Source organism: Sciurus carolinensis, assembly GCF_902686445.1.
Source record: "Sciurus carolinensis chromosome 19 unlocalized genomic scaffold, mSciCar1.2 SUPER_34, whole genome shotgun sequence".
Taxonomy (NCBI): domain Eukaryota; kingdom Metazoa; phylum Chordata; class Mammalia; order Rodentia; family Sciuridae; genus Sciurus; species Sciurus carolinensis.
The window spans coordinates 2,837,567-2,858,651 of record NW_025920112.1 but is presented as its reverse complement, the minus strand read 5'-3'; the positions used below and the strand labels follow the sequence as shown (position 1 = coordinate 2,858,651).

At 43.4% G+C, this 21,085-nt stretch overlaps 1 protein-coding gene and 1 pseudogene across 1 annotated transcript; both read right to left on the bottom strand.

Moving 5' to 3' along the window:
- LOC124973482 (olfactory receptor 2L5-like) overlaps nt 1-735 on the bottom strand; it is a 30,058-nt pseudogene extending 29,323 nt beyond the window's left edge.
- Nucleotides 736-7,714: 6,979 nt separating this feature from the next.
- Nucleotides 7,715-10,070, bottom strand: LOC124973481 (olfactory receptor 2AJ1-like). Its single transcript, XM_047537396.1, has 2 exons — nt 9,401-10,070; nt 7,715-7,896 (listed from the first exon to the last, which is right to left on the bottom strand). The coding sequence occupies exons 1-2, from the start codon at nt 10,068-10,070 to the stop codon at nt 7,715-7,717; spliced, it is 852 nt and encodes a 283-aa protein (XP_047393352.1).
- Nucleotides 10,071-21,085: the final 11,015 nt, after the last annotated feature.

Sequence of the window (21,085 nt, the reverse complement as noted above, 5' to 3'; positions counted from 1 at the left end):
CAAGGGCCATTGTCAGTTTTGAGTTGTTTGGGTAGGCTGAGGACTGTAATACATTGTAGCAAATGATTGATAGCATGTCTTGTCTTTTCTCTGGCATGGCTGTGGCCCAGCAGGCATGTGAGAAAGTATCAATGTTTACAAAGACGTATTTGAGCTTTCCAAAAGGAGCATAATGGGTGACATCTGTTTGCCACAGATGGTTAGGTGTTAACCACGGGGATTGACTCCAGTTTCTTGCAAAGGAGGTACTTGTAGAAAAGGTGAACAAGATTTACAGATCCAGGTGATTTTTTTTAGCTCCTTAATAGGGACCTGGGGATACCTGTGGTGTAAGCCCCGCCAATTAACATGAGTGAGTTCATGAAAGGAGGTAGCCTCCTCTTGAAAAGAATAGCTTTGCAGAGAAGATGCTAAGGAGTCAGCAATTGTATTGCCTCGAGATAAAATACCTGGGAGGCGTTGGTGCCCCCAGAGGTGCTGCAGGAATATAAGTTTAGTCCTCAACTTTAATAGGTTTTTTGCCTGGATCATTAAAGGGGTGATGGGATTATCATCAAGCTTAATGTATGACCAGGGGAGGTTAGGGAGCAGATTGGCTGCATAGAGGCTATCAGTGCACAGGTTGAAAGGCTCTTGTATCTCACTTAAGGCCAGAACAATTGCATAGAGCTCTTTGAATTGTGCTGAACCTTGGATGTCATGGACTAATGTCCTGGGGGTTTCGTCACCCTGCATAGAAGGTGGAAAAATAACTATTGCTGCTCCTCTTTTTCCCCTATCTGAGAACACCATGAGAAAGGAAGGATCAGCCTCAGGTAAAAATAATCTTGGTGGGAAAAGTAACAAATTTTACATACACCCTATTGATAACAGCTCCTATAATAGAATATTAAATGATAGAAATAAATCCCCAATAAAATTTACTGTTTATAATTACCATTACAGACAAGTTTAGTTTGGAGAATAGCAGCTTGATAAATTCCCTGCTTTAAAACTTGTATACCTGGAAAATATGAGCACATTTAATAAACAAAGAGTGACCATTTCACAATTACCTTGACACTTTTACATTACCCAATTTAGTTTTTAAACCTCAATTTTGAAGACTAATTGTCCTAAAGAATGAAACTTAACAGTTATAATGTTAAGAGTAAATTAATGTCTGTAAGAAATCCTTGTCAATTTAACATATAAATTAAACTTCGGTTTATATCAGTATAGTAGTATTTGACTTTAAGAAAAACCTTAAACAGTTTTAACTGACTATCTTACATACTTGTAACCAACTTAGTTACAAGCAAACTTGTTGACATTTGCCCTTTACTTACAGACTTTCTTAGCACTTACTTAGACCCTCATGTATTTCATTATATAACACTTTCTTATCCAGAAAGATTTTCTTCTTCACTAAATATAGTTCCATTTTTAGAGCCTTTTATTTTCTCTTTCCTATGTGTTGACCCCTTTTTGTTCACATTCTGAAACAACTCTTATGAAATTTCTGAATTTAGATAAATTACACCATTTTAACAAGATAAAATACTTTGTTTTTTATAGTACTCTAACTGAAAAACAGTTGAAACCTTTATAACCCTTTGTATATAGAATTGCACCTGTTAGGGCCTGGGGATATAGCTCAGTTGGTAGAGCGCTTGCCTTGCAAGCACAAGGCCCTGGGTTCAAATCTGCAGCACCACAAAAAAAAAAAAAAAAAAAAGAATAGAATTGTACCTGTTAGGACATAACTCTTAGTAACCTTGTTTTTAGTCAAGATATTAGACAAGTGTTTTGAGCAGTATTTGTCATCTTTTTCTTGTTGAAGAAAAGTCCTAGAAATAATTGATATTAGACATTTCATTAACATCAACATTTCATTAGTTTGACCACCTAGAGACTTGCAAGTTATTTCTAAAGACATTTCACTTTTATTAGTTTACCCAATTTAAATTGAACCTTTTTAAATCACGTGAATTAAAAATATTTGGATCCATTTTTAAATTTTAATTTTAGGGGTGCTCAGTTTTGATACAGACAAAACATGACATCAGACAGCATGACATATAAATAACACAAAATCAAAGGCCTTGTAACTTTATAGGTGAATCTCCATTGCAATGTAACAGATGTTCAAAAATAATGTTCAAAAATAGAACTGATCAAAAAAAAGTCATGAGCTCAAAAATACAGCATTAAAGAAAAACAAAACAAAACAAGAATCCTGGAAAATGAATTAGTTCTGTGTAGTAGCCCAGGAGTTTAAGTCTCAGGTTGCTCCCCCACTGAGACTGTTGCAGTTTTTCATTCCAATGCAGGCTTCAGCAAGGCCAGGAAGGGGCAGGGAGTGACCCTGTGCTCAAGATAAGTTTTGTATCTGGATAGGGTGGAGGGGGGGCTGAAGAAGCCTGGAAAGGGTTAGAAGAGGGAGTGGACTGGGGGGAGGACTGCTTCAAGGACACGGTGTTCCCTCTCTAGGTGGCCATCGAGCTGCATCAAAGGGATCAAGAGGGGGGCCTGTTTCTGTCTCTTGTGATAGTTTCTCTTGACCCTTGTGTGGGAGGACCTCAGAACTGTCCTTTGGAGAGCCAGCACCTTTGGGGAGGTCCCTATCTTTATCTGGGTTGCAGACAGGATGCGGTGGGAAACAGCTTTTAAGGGCTGCAATAGTGGGGAAAGCCCTGAGAGGGGGGATATCTCCCTTATTAACTTGTGCCTTACAAAGAAGTTGTTCAATTCTGTCCCATGTTTCCCAGTCAAACAAGTTTGCTTCAGGCAGCCAAGGGGCTGCCTTAGTGAGAGCCTTCCAGGTCTGAAATGCCTGGCTATCTGAGAGTTCTAATCCTCTACTTCTAAGGAGGATCCTAAGGGAGTCAAGGGAGGGGTCAGACTTGGAACTGGACTGTCCCATATTTTATGGGAGTACACTCACCCGCAGTCCAATTGACCTGTTGGTGACTTCGTGATCCTCACATGGGGCACCAGTTGTTGCTCCCTGTCGAGCAACAAGGCCCAATATATCTCCTCAGGGCCTGCCTGAGGAGAATATGGGGCCAAGCAGGATGATGAGTGTCGGTGGAAATGGAAACACACCAGAGCCAGGAGGTCTGTCAGCGCACGAAGCACAGCAGGAACTCATTTATTGAGGGAGTTACACAGCTTTTATGTAGGGTAGGGGCTAGGTGGGAACCAATCTGCTTAAAGGTCAGCAAGGCACGGGGAATTCACCAGGGAGAGAGTCCCATAGGACTAAATGGCAGGCACAAGCTGATCACGTTCATGGAACTGCTGCTAACCAATCCTAAACAGTAGCGGGTGGAGATGAGCAGGCCAATCAGGGAGTTGCTTGGTAAGAACACATTTTTCAGTTTCCAGGGGAGAGTGGCAGTACAAAGAAGTCCGGGTAAACTGTTGGTGGATCAGGCAGTGCCACATATGAGGAAAAGGTTGTCACGAGGGTGCAGCCGCCATTAGGGTGCATCCCCTACACTCCTAGCATGTACCCATTAATTAATGGCCATAGTCATCTCTCATCCCTTTTTTTGCCATTTGCGATGCTCCCTTGAAGACTCAGGGGCAACCATGAGTCACCCCACTTTACATGGAGTGGAGTTGGCTCTCTGTGCATGGGTGTGTGAGTGTTCAATCAGCAATGTCCACAGAGACTGCAGACAGAGGTTAGTCAAAAACAGCACTGACTTGCCCTTTGCCAAGATGGAGACCTGTTCTTTTTTTTTTTTTTTTAATTTTAATGTGTATCCCAGGTATGTTAATGCTCAGCTCAATTGGAAGAGAAACAAATTATGTATTCAAGTACCTTATGCATCACTCTTAATTTAGTGCATCTTTGTATGCAATGTCACTCATTTAGTGCATCATCACACCGTGACATCTGTATTCCAGACTTAACACCTGTTAGCAAATTTACTTCAGCAAAGCAAAATTCAATAGATTTACCATAAAAAAGATGCTCATAAAACATTAGGCACTGAGGGAACAATCTTTAATCTGCTTTTGGTAATGTTTAATTTCATATTGTTCTTATGTCAGAAATTACTATTAAATAAAAAAAAACCCTTCTTGTTTCAAAATGAATAAAAAGGGATAGCATTTCTCAATTTCATGAGATATTATTTAGAAAATATTTGATATTACATTTTTGATTACAGATAATATCTTAAATGTTCTTAGACTTCCTTCCATAGTCTCCTGTAATTGAACTAATGGTCTGTTACTATTGGGAAGGAGGTCCTGAGGGTCTGGGCTGAACTTATTTTTTTCTTAAGCTTTTAATTGTGGTAAAATATACATTAAAAACAATTTGTGATAATAATTAATTTTTGCTTCACTATTCAGTTACACCGAGCAGACTCACATTTTTTTATAGCCATGGACACTATACATCTCCAGAATTTTTTATCATCCAAACTGTACCCTTCCCCACTGTCAACAAAGGAACCCACAAATATGGAAAAGGATAAAATTCCAGAGAAAGACAATAAAAACTGATAATGAAAATGTTCAAGAGCTGAAGTAAGATCATCAAAGGAACAAATGAAGAGAACAAATACATAAAGTGAAAAACAATTTCAGTAAAGAAATAGAGATTCTGAAAACAAACCCTTCAGAATACCAGGAAATGAAGGACACAATGAATCAAATAAAAATTCACTTGAAAGTATCTGCAACAGATTAGATCACATAGGCAATCAGACCTGAGCACACGATTTCAGGTCCTGAAGGCAGGTGTCTGAGCTTGAACACTCAGTATGCAATGACAAAATAAAAATAACTAAGAGTCTATGATCATAAATTGCATGTACAATTTCAGCACACAAAGAAGCAGCACATAAGAACTGGGGCAAAATCAGGAGAACAAATGTAAGAGTCATTGGGATAGAAGAGAAGATGGAGATGCTGGCTTATGTCATTAAAAATATTTTCAATTAAATAATAGCAGAAAATCTTCTAAACCTTAGAATGAAATGAACATCCATATGCAGATGCATACAGAACACCAAACAGAAAAGAAACTATCCAAGACATGTTGCAATCAAAATGGCTAACATACAAATCAAGGAAAGAATATGAGAAGCTGCGGGAGAATACCCTCAGATCACTTGTAGAGGTCAACCAGTGAGGTGCACTTCTGGCTTCTTAGGCCCTAAAATGAAGGAGGCGCAATATCCAAAACCCCAAAATAAAACAATTGCCAGCCAAGATTTGCTATATCTAGCAAAGTTATATCTATCAGGATCTAAGAAAAATTAAAAACTTATCTTGGTAAGGAAAAACTAAAAGAATTCACAATTGTCCAGACATCAGTACAAAGAATAAAGATATAATGCATTGACACAGAGAAAAACCCACCTAGTCACAGCCACCTGATACTCACAGAGGTGGTAAATCATATGCTGGAGAAAAGTTAGCCTTTTTAGCAAATGGTGCTGGGAAAACTGGATATTTGTATACAGAAGAATAAATTATATCCCAAACTCTCACTCTGCACAAAAGTCAAATCAAAGTTAATTTAAGACTTAGAATTTAGACAAGACACTTTGCAACCACTGGAGGAAAAAATAAGATCAACATTCCATCATATATGTGTAGGTACCAACTTACTCAACAAGACCTCTTAAGCTCAATAAATAAAAGTAAGAATCAATAATGGGATGCCATCAAACTAAAAAGCTTCTGTGTAGCAAAGGAAATGATTAAAATCACTAAGAGAGAACCTACAGAATATGAGAAGATCTTTTCCAGTTATTCCTCTGGCAGGTGAATAATATTCTTAATACATAAAGAACTCAAAGAGCTCAACACACAAAAATGCAAATAACCATGTCAATAAATAGGCAAAAGAAGTAAACAGAAACTTCTCAAAAGAAGGAATACAAGTGGTTGAAAAATATATGAAAAAAATGTTCTACATCTTTAGCAATTAGGAAAATGCAAATCAAAACTGCATTGTGATTCCATCTCACTCTAATAAAATTAGCAATTATCAAGAATACAAATGTGTACTACACTGCACTAATACAACAGGAAATGGGAGGAGGGGGGGAGGAGGAGGAGAAGGAGGAGGAGAAGAAGGAGGAGAGGAAGGAGGAGGGAGAGGAGGAGGGGAGGAGAAGAGGAAGGAGGGGGAGGGAGAGCAGGAGGAGAAGGAGGGAGAGCAGGAAGAGGAGGAGGGAGAGCAGGAGGAGGAGGAGAGGGAGGAGGACTGGAAGGAGGAGGAGAGGGAGGAGGAGAGGGAGGAGGAAGAGGAGGGAGAGAAGAAGGAGGAGGAGGGAGAGGAGGGAGAACAGGAGGAGAGGGAGGAGGAGGAGGACGAGAAGCAGCAGCGGTGACGCTGACTAGGTTTGTTTCTGTGAACATATACGGGTAAAAATGAAAGAAAAAATTTGAAGTATTTCCCAGGAGTAAACAGGAGAGGGCAGCTACCATGAATGAAGGCGAGCCTCCGGGTCGTGGCTGTGCTGCACACCCAGGGAGCACGCTCGTGGTCGTCAGCGAGGACTTGAGGGTTGTCCCCAACCTGGGGACCGAGCCTCCCAGCTGCTTCCGCTCCCCGGGCAGCAGAGCCCAGCCCCGCCGGGCCTGCGGCTCAGGTAGCCGTCACCTTCACAAGGGCTCCCAAGACCAGCAGGTCCAGCGGAGCCTCCCTGGTGCTCCTCAAGTGCGCAGCGGGGCTCTCCGCGCACGACTGTGTAGACGCTGCGAGGCTCCTCACCCACTTCTGTCTGACCTGAGCCCTACTGGTGTGCTGATGGGGCGTCCCCAGAGCCACGGCTTCCAGACCCCACGGAGAAAGGGCGGTGTACATGGGTGTGTTCACAGGGGCACTGACCTCGGAGGGCAGAGAGCGCGGTCCACGGGCTGCGGCCTGTGGCACGCATTCCCAGTCCACTGCTGCCCTGGGTTCTGGTCAGGGAGTCGCAGAGCCCCTCACGGGCCTCCTTCCCCGCTGCCCCAGGAGCTCCTCTCCCTGGGACCTCCAGCACCATCTATCCCATTTGTCTTTAGGTTCTCCTACCCAGGGCACCTGCCACGTGCGCTTGCCGGGCCAGCCAGGACCACGCCTCTCCCACCATGGTGGCGCTTGACCTCACGGGTCACTGGGTTCTAGCATCTATCACCCACCTGATTTCGGAATGTGGCAGCTTTGAGGTCAGGGCTGAGCCTTATTCCTCACCATTCCGGTAAGAATTTCATGCATAACATAAACCACTTCCCAAGCAGACAATTTGTAGTTACAAAAGCTCTCCCCAGAAATGAAGACAAGGTACTTTAAAGCACAAAGGAACATTTCTGTGTCAAAGCACACATACACACGGCCATCCAGTTGCTCAATTGTTTTTAAAGGACTGTATATGACAATTATACACTTTAACTTTCTTTTTGAAGTTGACTCATTCATGAGACATGGAAATTGGAGTTTTCTGTCCCAGGATTTGACAAAGAGTGAATTTTCATAAGCTGTAATCAAAGTTCTACTAATGCATATGCATGTTTTTCCATAACAACATAGTTGGAACCAGTGCCTCCCTGTCTTCCTGATTGCTGAGAAGTGCCATCATAATCACCTTGGCAAAGCGGTGGAGGACTTCCTGCCCAGGGTCCCTTTGATGACACACCTGACACTTCAGAATGGTCGTTGGCTGTGCACCTGTGGCCCTGACTCTGGACATCTGTACTGGGAGGCAGTCCTGAAGTCTCGTTAGAGCTCAGGTGGTGAAGCGCCCGTGCAGGCACAGGCCCGAGTCCCTGTGCACACAGCCACTTCTGGTTCTTTGCTCTGTGCCAGGGAGTGATGGGAAGGAGGCAAAGCTGCGGAATCTTCATTTAGCAGAGGATAAACCTTGACCTGGCTGCTTGTCAATCCAGATGTGTTTCTGGCACCTGGAATGGATAAGCTTATTAGTTTTATTTTTTATTCTATTATAGGAAAAAACATGGTCTCTTGAGTTCAGATGAATTCAATTACAGAAAAATAAACCAATCCATCAGAATGGTGAGATAGAGGAAGTTAAATATAAATGAAATCAACATGAGCCAAGTACAAATAAAAACCTGGATGGTCATAACTTGTCACTGAAGCAATCACCAGCTGTTATGTGTGCACGGCAGCCTCAAAACACAGTAGGTACTAGATTTCTTCACAGAAGCAGAATTTTAAATTCCAGCTTATAGTTTCACAAGAAAATGTGGATAAATAATCCCCAGGTGCTAAATTTAAAGAATTCATGTTGACTGAGGAAGATCTCTACATTAAGAAAGCGCTTGCCTTGAACAAGTTTCCCTCTTTTTTTTTTTTTTTTTTTCCTTTTTGTGGTGCTGGGTGAAAAGATAGAACCCAGGGCCTCACACACTAGGCAAGTGCTCTACCACCAAGCTACATCCCCAGTCCCTCTCATTTTTCTTAACATATTCATATGTTTCTACATAAAAGATTTTTACAAGTAGGAGCAAATGAAATCATTAATGTTAGCATGTTTTCCTTAAGCATGTCACACATCTCAGCTTTACATTGATTCATTTTTATCACAAGTTAAAAACTTATTAGGATAATTTCTGAAAGTATTTTGAGCATCTTAACTGGAGAAAGTCACACAGCTATCCCAGTGTCTAAAGTGGCAAGGGAGCTTGTCCCACAGCCACATTCTGCTCTGGGGGAGACCTCCCTGCTGCCCTGCCATGGCACATTCTGGGATCTCCAGCCAGAGCAGGGCTGGAAGCAACAGAGATGTGTGGCTAGACAAAACACCGTCCACAGGGACCTAGAGTCTGGGTGGTGGATGTATCTCACTTCTGAAGTATCAAGTGTGGTACTGAAGGTGAGCATTCCAGGATGGATGTGACATTTAGGAGACCACAGGGCATTCCTCAGAACCAGCTTGGGTGCAGGTGATTCATACAAAATGAATGGACCCAGTGAACAGAGTCATGATTCTCAAAACTGGTCTTGTCTGTAGCTGGAAAGGTGGGGTAATAACATTAGATGCTTCTTTTATTCAATTTTATTCCATAGAATTGGTACAGAATGATTTGTTTCAAAGAAATTATTAAAATACTTAAATAAATATGAATGAAAGAATAAATTAGGACCATAGATAGGGTCAATATGGAGAGAATAATTCACAAATAAACACTTTTAATGGAAGCTGTCTTTCAGTACTCATGACGCAAACAGTCTTCATATTCACATCTTCACACATTCGGATCTCTTCCCTAGGACTTTTCCCAGGGCTCCCACCACATCCTTATTTTGAAGACTACAGATCAAGGGGTTGAGCATTGGTGTCAGAATGGCGTAGAAGACAGACATGACTTTATCTTGGCCTGAAGTATGTGAAGAGATCGGCCTCATGTACATGAAAATGATGGCACCGTAGAATAGGCTGACCATGGTCATGTGAGAGGAGCAGGTGGAGAAAGCTTCCTGCAGAAGCCATGTGGATGACAGTAACCAGGATGAGCATGTAGGAGGCAAGGATGACAGAGAATGGGACAAGAAGCAGAATGGTGGTACTGATCAACACCCCTGTCTTGAAGGGCAAGGTGACCACACAAGACAGCCACAAGACACCAGGGATTTCACAGTAAAAATGATGAATTTCTCTTGGTCCACAGAAAGGGAAGCTCATGGTGTAGAACATGTGCACCAATGCATTGAAAGCACTGCTCAACCATGAGCTCAGTGCCATCTGCCTGCAGAGGGACCAGTTCATGAGCAGTGGATAGTGGAGAGGCTTAGAGATGGTCATGTATTGGTCACAGGACATGAGTCCCAAAGGGATGCACTTGGTCCCACCCAAGGCCCATCCCAGGAAGCTTTGTGTCCCACAGCCAGAAGCAGAGATGGCAGTCTTGTGCAGAAGGAAGTCAGACATCATCTTGGGAACAATGACCAGTGTGAACAGGATGTCAATGAGAGAGAGCTGCCACAGGAAAAAGTACATCGGGATGTGCAGAAGGGGGTCCACCAGGATCAGCAGGATCAGGAGGCCATTTCCAGTCAGCATAGCGAAGAACATCACGGAGATGAGCCCAAAGACACAGAAGCGAGCTGGCATGTGTTGCAGCAGTCCCTAAAGAAGAAACTCAGCCACAGTGTGGTTCTCCAAACTCGCCATGCTTGGAAGCTCCACACAGGCAGAGGAAAATGCACTTACATGTAAACGCTATTTCACGGGAATGGTGGGCTCTCTGGAAATTGGCCCATCAAAGCACCTTTCATATTACTTATGATGGTTTCACAAAAAATGGTGACTCCATAGGTGTAAGTTGATCCAATTATACTGTCTTGTTTAATTAATCCTACATCAGGTGAAGCCCCAGAGCAGCTGAGTGGAAGGGAGTCTGTCTCACCAGCACCTCGGGTGGAGACTGGCCAGTGAGTCAGAGCTGCTCCAGTTAACTTCCCGGGCTCCACCTCTGTGGGATCCCCTTGGTGTCAAGACTGTGATGTCTGCAAGGAAGCAAAACTCTGCTAGTGGTCTGCTGAAAAGACAGCACTGGGCTCGGAGGCAGCACTCTAGACATGAGTGCACACGGGTCCGCATTGGTTAGTGGAAGCTAAGACTCCTGGACTGATTTGTTTTTTCAGATATCTTTCTTGCTGCAGGTACCCTGCAGCACACAGTTTCCCCACCAGTACTGACCCTCACTCCCCTGAGAGACTGTTCATCCATCTTTTAGACAAAGGAAGACATGCAGAATGTTCCAGTAGGTGTTTGCTCTTGGTGTAAGACAAGGAGGAGCACCTCAGTGGCTGCTCAGCACAGGAAGGTCATGCTCCTCCACCTGTGAGCACATTCCTTCAAGAAGTGGTCTGCAGGCTTCACTACCTGGCAAGTCAGACCTTCTCTTGACAGTAAACCAAAAGGCTTTACCAAACTGGTGGAGTTTTTATTAGGTCAGTCCACCTTGCAATAGCATTAGGTTCTGTGTACAATACTTGGTGATGCAATGGTATAATTTGTCTTCCAGTAATCTGTGCCTCTGAATCTCATAAACTTATCTTCTGGGTGATTATATTGTGGGAAGGGTGGGAGTTGCTAGGGAGGACTATGTGGCAAATACATTCTCATGGGGTGTGCCCTATCACCCAAGTGCATTTGCATTTGGATAGTTGACAGACAGTGGATGATCAGAACACACAGGCCCTTGAGGAGTAGGGCAGTGAGTGGGTTCCTATAATAATGACAAATCTCATACAGGTAAAGCAGAAACATACAAAGAATGGCAACAGGATTTACCAGCAGTATGAAAGCAGTTGACTCTCTGGACATGAATGAAATAGCCAGATGCTCTGTTGCCATCTGTCCAATGGCTCACTCCTTAGTGAGGCTGCAGTTTCCAATTAATCAGATTAAAAAAGAAAACTGCTAATGTGGAAGAAGTACCAGTCAGAGTCTTCTGTGTGGGATAAATACCTATTCTTCACGTGAGTGTACCTTGTCTCAGACATCTTCCCGCCTTTTCCACTCTGTTATCCCCCCAGAGTCCTCTGGAGTCCTCCCAACTGAAGCATAACCCCTCCCCCACTGGCCCGCCACTGCCTGGCTGCTGGGAGCCCCTGAGGTCGAGGTCAGGACCATGCTCTTCCCAGCTTGCTTCGTGACTATACTTCATGTTCTGAACGATGCCTCCTGTATTGTTAGATGTCTGGATTCTACAACTGCATGTGCTCACTAAACAGAGAACCTTCATATTTTACTTGCTCATACAGAGCACACATGACTAGATCTCTCTTTAATTGTACTTTTTTGTCAAGTGAGAGTGGGATTTGTAGTCAAGATTTGGTCATGATAGTTTTTCCTGCACCTACTAATTATATGTCCTGGAATGAATTATTTAATACAATCTAAGTCTCGATTTCAACCTCAAAAGAATTGAGAACTTTGTTAATCTACCTCAAATATTCTCCACACATGAAGTATGTCAAAAGATAATAGATACTTTTTAAATTGTTAAATAATATTTTGATGTTATTGGATTATCTTTATAACACTTCTCCTTTCCTGAGTTCAAAGTCTGTCCTTCTCTTGTGGTTAATTATCAGGGCTGTGTTGTGCTGTCCCACATTTTAAATTTTCCAGCACCGCCACTGTTCTCTCTGAGCAATGGAGGGCACTGCGGGAATCACTTCTGGGCATTGTCCAGGAATGTTTCACGGTAGCTGAGTGGCAACCTGTGCAACACTCATGGTCATTAGAAAGCCGGGGTTTCTGCTGAATACGACTCACAGCTGTAATTTCACTGCCAGCCGTGGGCTCTGCCTAGGTGTGAATTTGGTTCTAGAACGTTACTCGACTCAGTCACATAATGAGATTATCATCTCCAAGAACAAACGATTTATGTGTGAAGTGTTTTAGGGCAGCGGCTGGGACAAAGTTCTCACCCACCCCATGTTCTTTGTATTCACTGTCGCCACCCATTCCAATTGTTTGGACCATTTTCTTGGTACTGTTTCATTTCTTCCTTCCAGTTCACTCTCCTATCTTCCCCTCCATCACTCTCTGCTTTCTTCCTTCCTTCCTGCCTTCCTCTTTCTGTTTACAAAAGTGCTTGATTTAATTTGAAAATTTATATAGTCTTGGAATGTTTTGTTAGCAAATTAATCTTCATTAACTTAAAATGGAAATGATCTCTAAGTTGCCTGCTCACGTTGTTTGAGAAGATTCATTATGACAATAAAAAGCTTAAAGATGTATTTGTTAGGTCAGAAATTAGGTGACTGTAGTGGGCACAGCTGAGCAGCTGGAACAAAGACCGGCCCACCAAAAGGTGACCAGAAAGTTCACAGCAAGGTGGATGGAAAGTTCCATTGACCCTTCACACCCACCTGTCATTCAACAGGACCCCCCTCCCATCCCAGTCTATAAAAACCCTGGGCAGACAGGGCCACATGCAATTTTCTCCGGGTCCCTATACGCCCGGGGGTCTGGGAATTTTGCCAGAGAACCAAATTCCAATAAAGCTTGCTTGGGACACTTTCTGTCCGATTTTATTTTGCCGCTAACTGTGCCCACTGAGCCCGCCGAGCCCGCCTGAGCTTACATTTGGTGCTGAAACCTGGGAGGGGGTTTTTCAGGCTCCCCCACCTTGGGTTGAGACTCACCCCCTCCTCAGGAGAACCAGGAGATTCTGTCCAGTCCCGCTCAGTTCTACTCTGTTCTGCTCCATCCTGCTTCAAAGCAGGGTAAGTTCCCTTGTTTTTTTTTTTTTTTTTCCCCATTTGCCGCTCCAATTTCCCTTCCGTTCCGCTGAGGGTTCTGTTCCATTGGCGCACCACAGACCCTCTCTGTCCATCTGGCCCTGGTTGCCACAGAGATGTCTGGGCTTCCAGGTAGCCTCTGTGTCCATCTCAGGTCCCCAAGTGTTGAGAGACATCTCAACTTTTGGCTCACTGACCGTCTTCCCGGTGTGCACAAGTCAGAACTGGGATGCCTCTTCTGCTTCTGTACATCTCTCTGGGTAAAATTGGATGGCTACTGGGAAATACCAGGAACTCATTGGACCCCAAGTCTCCTTTGGGCTGTATCCACCATAATTTTACCAAACTGGGACTTCCCAGAGACTTAAGCCATAAGCGGCTAATTTTTTATTCCACCATAGCCTGGCCCCAGTATATTCTAGATAATGGCTCAAGATGACCACCAGAGGGCGCTCTTGACTTTCAAATTCTCACTGACTTGGGCGACCATTGTCCTAAAGCATAAAAGCGGTGAATTTTTTATTCGACCGTGGCCAGTCTCTGTATGTTTTAGATCTCAAGATGTCCACCAAAAGGCACTCGCAACCATTTGCAAGCTTTCTTTTTGGAATTTGGTGCTCGCCCCACCCCTTCTTCTGCCTGCTCCACCACCCACGTTCTTCTCCCCAGAGTGGTCCAAACCCCGCCCACCTCCATCTTCTGACCAGAACTCCACCTCCTCGTCCTGTCCTCCTCCTCCAAACCTGCTCCCTTCTCCCTTGGATGCAAATCTTCCCCCCTCCCTTCTTGGAGCCCTCCCACTTCCCCTCCCACCTCCTCCTTCAGAAAGCCTCTCTGCCCAGTCTGTTCCCTCCTCCCCTGTCAACACTAACATGCAACCTTATAAGACTCTCCCACTGCCTAACCCAGAGCTTCTTTATCCTCTCTGGGAGGTAGCTAGTACAAAGGGGTTATGCAAATCTAAGTTCCATTCTCATTTAGGGTCTTTCTCTGCTGATTCCTCTACTTATATTAAGGAATTTAAGTATCTTTCCCAAACTTATAGTCTTAATATCCTTTCTTCCACTCCTGGTATCCAACAAGCAGCACAGGACCACGTTAACCAAGCCCATTTAACGGACGTAACTTCACCCACAGGGGCAGGTTCCAATAAACAAACCAAGCTGGAACTATTGGAAAGGCCAGCAAGGCCACCGTTACTGTGCTTGCATGGTCCAATACCTCATAGCAGTCATGCAAGCAGTCTCCCATAAGGTGGTAAACTTTGATAAACTGAGGGAAATTACCCAGATGAGAATGAGATGAGATGAGAATCCAGATGAGAATCCAGCTCTGTTTCTTAACCATCTTACAGAGGCCCTTACTAGATATACTAAACTGGACCCTGAATCTCCCCCTGGGGCTACAGTGCTAGTAACCTACTTCATTTTTCAATCAGCTACTGATACAAGAAAAAAGCTCAAATGAGCTGAGGAGGGCCCTCAAAGTCTTATCTGAGTTTTGGTAAAAAATGGTCTTTAAAGTCTGTAATGCCCAAAAAAATCAGCCAAATTGGCCAGGCAAGCTTATTTACAGAAAAAGGTGACACTCCAATCCCAATCCTTGGTAACTGCCCTGCAGCCTGCGGCTCCAGCAAGAGCTTCAAAGGGGAGCCAACAATCCTCTCCGCCAGGGGCTTGCTTCAAGTGAAAATGCAAAGTTTACTGGGCTCAATGTCCAAACCCACAGCCCCCCATCAGGCCTTGTCCTGCCTGCAAACAAGCAGGGCACTGGAAGAGTTACTGCTCTATGGCCAGTCCCTCCCCAGTGTCTCTATGCAGAGGTGTGGCCAGTCATTCAATCCCTTCCCATGAGCTTCTGGGATTCGCAGAAGTCTGAAGGAGCCTGAACTTGAGGATCTCTATAACCCTAGCCAGGCCGAGGGTAAAAGCTCCAGGTAATGGTAAGTCCATAATTTTCCTTGTGGACACAGGGGCCACATATTCTGTCTTGGCTGCACACTCTAAGTCTTTATTTCCTTCCCAGGTTTCAGTTATGGGAATTGATGGAAAACCCCTCTTCCCAAGCAGTACATCTAGATTAGTCTGTGCCCTGGAGGGATATCCTTTTACACACTCATTTCTAGTTATTCCCTCCTGTCCAGTGCCCCTCCTAGGAAGAGATGTTCTCCAACCCCTAGGATCCACCCTACAGCTTCTTCCCAGGCACACTACTAGTGCTCACCTTCTTTTACCTCTGTTTCCTACATTTTCTAGTGCTCCCACACCACCTACCCTACCGTTGTCTCCAGATCTAGTCGACCCCAAGTCTGGGACACTTCCAAGCCAGTCATAGCCTCCCACCACAAGCCAGTCCTTATCCAACTGAAACCTCAAACTAAGTTTTCTTCATGTCCCCAGTTTCCAATTTTCTGTACTCACAGGGAAGGACTTAAACCCATTATAGACCAGTTGATTACTCAGGGACTCCTTATCCCTACTGACTCCCCTTGTAACACCCCCATACTGCCAGTATGTAAAACCTCAGGAACCTATCTATTGGTCCAGGACCTCCGTCTAATTAATAAGGCAGTTATTCCCATCCACCCCATGGTTCCTAACCCTTACACCCTTTGTTCCCACATCCCCCCTTCTACCACCCACTTCAAAGTCTTGGATCTCAAAGACATGTTCTTTACAATTCCCCTCCACCCTAATTCCTATTACCTCCTTGCCTTTACATCAGAGGATCCTACATCTTTTAGGTCTCAACAGCTGACATGGACAGTTTTACCCCAAGGCTTCTGGGACAGTCCTCACCTTTTTGGGCAAGACTTAGCTCAGGATTTGACTACTTGTGACTTGGGAGATAGCACACTTCTGCAATATGTGGATGACCTTTTCCTATGTAGCCCATCCCTCAAGGTATCCCAGACTCACACTACCCAGCTCCTTAACTTCCTGGGATCTTGAGACTATCAAGTCTCAAGATCCAAAGACCAGCTCACCACCCCTTCAGTCACATATTTGGGCATACTCCTCAATCCTACCTCTAAGAATCTCACAACAGACAGAATCCAAGCCCTGCGTGACTTACAGCTGCCAGAATCGGCAGATTACATTCTTTCCTTCCTGGGTTTAGCTGTTTTTTACAGACACTGGGTCCCTAATTTTGCATTTCTTGCCAAACCCCTATATCAGGCAGCAAAGGAGACTCCACATGTGCCCCTTACCTCCCCCAAGATGATAATTAACTCTTTTTACAAGCTCTTACATCCTCCTCTGCTCTCTCTCCCCAACCTTAACTGTCCTTTCCACCTCTCCATAGATGAAGAACAGGGTGTTGCCACTGGCCTCCTCATGAAACCAACTGGACCTTCTTACAGACTGCTGGCATAGCTCTCCAGGCAGCTTGATTCCACGGTTCATAGGTGGCTACCATGTCTCCAAGCACTGATGACAGCAGCTGAATTAACTAAGAAAGCTGTAAAACTCACCCTAATTCAACTAATAACTGTGTTTTCCACCTATCAACTGCAGGACCTCTTAAACCATAAATCCCTTCCACTCCCATAGGTGCTAGAGGTGCTACGTTCACCTCATGAAGACCTCTTCAATTACCCACTCTCCTCACCTAACCTAACCATTTTTGTAGATGGCAGTTCTGTGCTGGGTCCTGATGGACGCTGTAAAGCTGCCTATGCAGTTGCACCACTGTCTCAGTTCTGGAAGGCAATTGCCTTCCAGAAGGGACCACTTCCCAAAAGACTGAACTCTTTGCTCTACTGAGGGCTCTAATTTTATCCATAGATAAACAGGTCAACATCTACACAGATTCCAAATATGCCTTCTTGATTGCTCACTCACATTGGGCTATATGGAAGGAGTGTGGATTTTTCACCACAAAGCGCTCACCAGACAGGAAAGAAAAACATAAGGTCTAAGTATGGGAATGTATTCAGTAGAAAGTAAAAGAATGTTTCTAGGGCAGAAAGTTCTTGTGTGATGGAATATATGAGGGTCAAAGTAAGTGCTAAGAAAGTCTGTGTAAGTAAAGGGCAAATTTCAACAAGTTTGCATATAAATAAGTTGGTTATATGTACGTGAGACAGGCTGTGGCCTAGTACCTAGGAATGTTCCTGTGCAGGGGCACAAGATACCTGACTGCTGTGGCAGTACCCTCGCCAAGGAGGCTCTGTGCAAAGTCCTATCAGCTCTGCCATTGTTCTCAGATGCACAGCTCTTGGGCAGGATGGAATTCCTTTGCCAGATAACGAGAGTTTCCTCAGTTCCCTTCTCTGGGTCCTGCCTGCCTTACAGTAACTTTGGACAGTGGACTTCTTTGAAAGCTACACAGAGCTGCTAACATTGCACTTTGCAGCTGTGAAAAGTTATGTAGTTGTCCTAGTCACTGTAACTTTTGTGAAAACAAAGAATAATGCTTACATAATCTTTAACCTGATAATAAAACATATTGATGTGTGCTGTAAAGATTACTGTGATCTCAAACAGGAGATATAAAGAATAGCTCAGCCAAAATTCAGGATACCTATTGCACAAACTGAATGTTTTTCTGTTGGTGATCCCATTCTGTATTTTCCTTGTAAACTCTAACTGTTGCTTGATTAGCTTTTGCAGAAATACTGCTTCAAGAGCAAACACTGTAAATTAACTTGAAATAGTAAGGCATCACCAATAGAACAGATAATGTAAACCCCAATTAGATAAAAGGGGGTGAGTAATTGTAAAGTCATAGACATTGAAGTTAAAGCCCAGCATGCTTATTTTATGACTGGTGAAACTAACTTGCTGGATGGTTAAGATCAAATTTAGAAATTGAGATTAAATACAGAGGCCAAGAAAAGTCAGTAACAGGTCAATTTGACCAGTTAACAAAACAGTTAAAAACAAAATACAGCCATTCTTTGGCATTTAACAGAAACAAGAGTTAAATGCAACCTAAGATGTACACTTGTGTTAACCTCCCTAGAATAGACTGGAATCTACAAGAGAGAAATTCTAAGGCAGATGTACCTGCTAACTATAAAGAGAAACTGCCAGAATCAGGAGTTTTTAGTCAGTTAAGGCCTACAGATCCTCCTAAACTACACAGGTAGGCTTAAGCTATGCTTCCTAGTATGATTATCTAGCCCTAAGTCACAGAAATAGAGAGACCTCTACTAAACACAGGTTATACCAACAAGAGAACTTTGTTATGCAGTCACTGCCAACCAAAAACCAACCAAAAGCTAGAACAGTAACTCCAAAAGGCAGTAGAGGCATCTGCTGCCCCCCTGACATCCCTGCAAAGATAAATAACATTTATTGCTCACGTTTCCTTGCAGTACTGTCGAGCACTAGATCTGACAGCAGACAAGGGGGAACACGCCTCCTCCTAAGATAATGTTGTTGCTCCATCAATGAAACCAGTCTAATGAAAGCAACGTCAAAACTCTCAGATGTCTAAATCAAAGGCTGAAGCAAGAAGAATCAAATGACCCCTGGCCAGGATGGCTGAAATCCCCTTTTGTCACCTAGCTAACCCCTATCCTTACTCCCCTATTTGTGATAGGATTTCTGCTAACCATTGCTTTGCCTGGAACCGCATACGTGAGGGTGCCAGGGTGACATACAACCAGATGCTCCTACATCCTACAGCCACCTCCCTACTGACCTAGAACTGGAACCTTTTTCTCCCCACGACGCTCCCTAACATGCAGGAAGTAGCCAGACAGACTCCGGCGCCCTATATCACCAAAAAGGTCGGGATGTTAGGTCGGAAATTAGGCAACTGTAGGGAGCACAGCTGAGCAGCTGGAACAAAGACTGGTCCACCAAAAGGTGACCAGAAAGATCACAACAATGTGGATGGATGCTTCACACCCACCTGTCACTTAGGAGGACTCACTCCCATCCCAGTCTATAAAAACCCTGAGCAGCCAGGGTCATATGCGATTTTCTCCAGGTCCCTATACCCCCACAGGGTCTGGGAATTTTGCCCAAGAGCCAAATTCCAATAAAGCTTGCTTCGGTCACTTTCTGTCCGATTTTGTTTGGCTGCTAACTCTGCCCATTGAGACTGCTGAGACCCACCGAGCTTACATTTGGTCCCACCACCGAGCCCACCTGAGCTTACAGTATTAATCTACCTCTCGGATACCTGAGCCATGTACTTGACTTGCATGTTGAATGATGAATCATGGTTATAGTATATAGAATAATATCATAGAGACCCAATTAAATCAAAGGGGCAATTTCAAAAAAGATTTCATTTCAAAAAAGATAGGACACAGAAAGAAAACAGTGAAGCATGTAGTATGTTTATTGAAGGCACCCAAGATAGGGTGCTTTCCCAGCTGTTCACACAGAGGGATGCACATGCAACTAGACAACAATTTGGCATTTCCATAAATGATTAATTTCTGGGAATTCCTAGACAACAATTAGGTGCATTCATGACTAAGTCTTTCATAGTCATCTAATCTGTCCTTATTAGGATGAAATTATTCAGTTTTATTGAAAACTAAAAAGTCAATTTATTGAATGAAATACTTTTTAAAATTTATTTTTATTGTAAAAAAATGGGATACATGTTTCTGTTTGTACATGGAGTAACGACATACCATTTGCGTAATCATACATTTACATAGGGTGTTGGTGTTTGATTCATTCTGTTATTTTTTCCTTCCCCCACACCACTCCCACCACTCTTTTCCCTCTATACAGTCCCTCCTTCCTCCATTCTTGCCCCCCTCCAACCCCCCATTATGTGTCATAGTCTGCTTATCACAAGATCATTCGTCCATTGGTTTTTTGAGATTGGCTTATCTCACTTAGCATGATATTCTCCAATTTCATCCATTTGCCTCCAAATGCCATAATTTTACTATTCTTTATAGCTGAGTAATATTCCATTTTGTATATATACCACAGTTTCTTTATCCATTCATCAATGGAAGGACATATAGGTTGGTTCCACAATCTGGTTATTGTGAATTGAGCAGCTATGAACATTGGTGTGGCTGTATCTCTGTAGTATGCTGATTTTAAGTCCTTTGGGTATAGGATGAGGAGTGGGATAGCTAGGTCAAATGGTGGTTCCATTTCAAATTTTCTAAGGAATCTCCTCACTGCTTTCCACAGTGGCTGCACTAATTTGCAGCCCCACCAGCAATGTATGAGTGTATCTTTTTCCCCACATCCTCGCCAACACCTATTGTTGTTTGTATTCTTGATAATGGCCATTCTAATTGGGGTGAGATGGAATCTTAGTGTAGTGTTGATTTGCATTTCTCTTATTACTAAAGATGTTGAACATTTTTTTATGTTTGTTGATTGCTTCTAGATCTTCTGTGTAGTGTCTGTTCATTTCCTTAATCCATTTGTTGATTGGGTTATTTGTATTCTTCATGTAGAGTTTTATAAGTTCTTTTTCTATTCTGGAAATTAGTGCTCTATCTGATGTATGAGTGACAAAGATTTTCTCCCACTCTGTAGACTCTCTCTTCGCACTGCTGATAGTTTCGTTTGCTGAGAGAAAGCTATTTAGTTTGAATCTGTTGCAGTTTTTGATTCTTGCTTTTATTTCTTGTGCTATGGGAATCCTGTTAAGGAAGTCTGATCCTAAGCCAACAAGTTGAAGATTTGGACCTACTTTTTCTTCTATAAGATGCAGGATCTCTGGTCTGATTTCAAGGACCTTGATCCATTTTGAGCTGATTCTTGTGCAGGGTGAGAGACAGGGCTTTAGGTTCATTCTGCTGCATATGGATTTCCAGTTTTCCCAGCACCATTTGTTGAACAGGCTATCTTTTCTCCATTGTGTATTTTCAGCCCCTTTGTCTACTATGAGAAAATTGTTTTTATTTGAGTTTGTGTCTGTGTCCTCTAT

Coding starts and splice junctions, on each gene's coding strand:
- LOC124973481 (XM_047537396.1), bottom strand. CDS start 10,070: ATGCCAGCTCGCTTCTGTGTCTTTGGGCTCATCTCCGTGATGTTCTTC. Junction 7,897..9,400: donor GCTCCTCTCACATGACCATG/GTCAGCCTATTC, acceptor TATCCATTCCAG/GTGCCAGAAACACATCTGGA.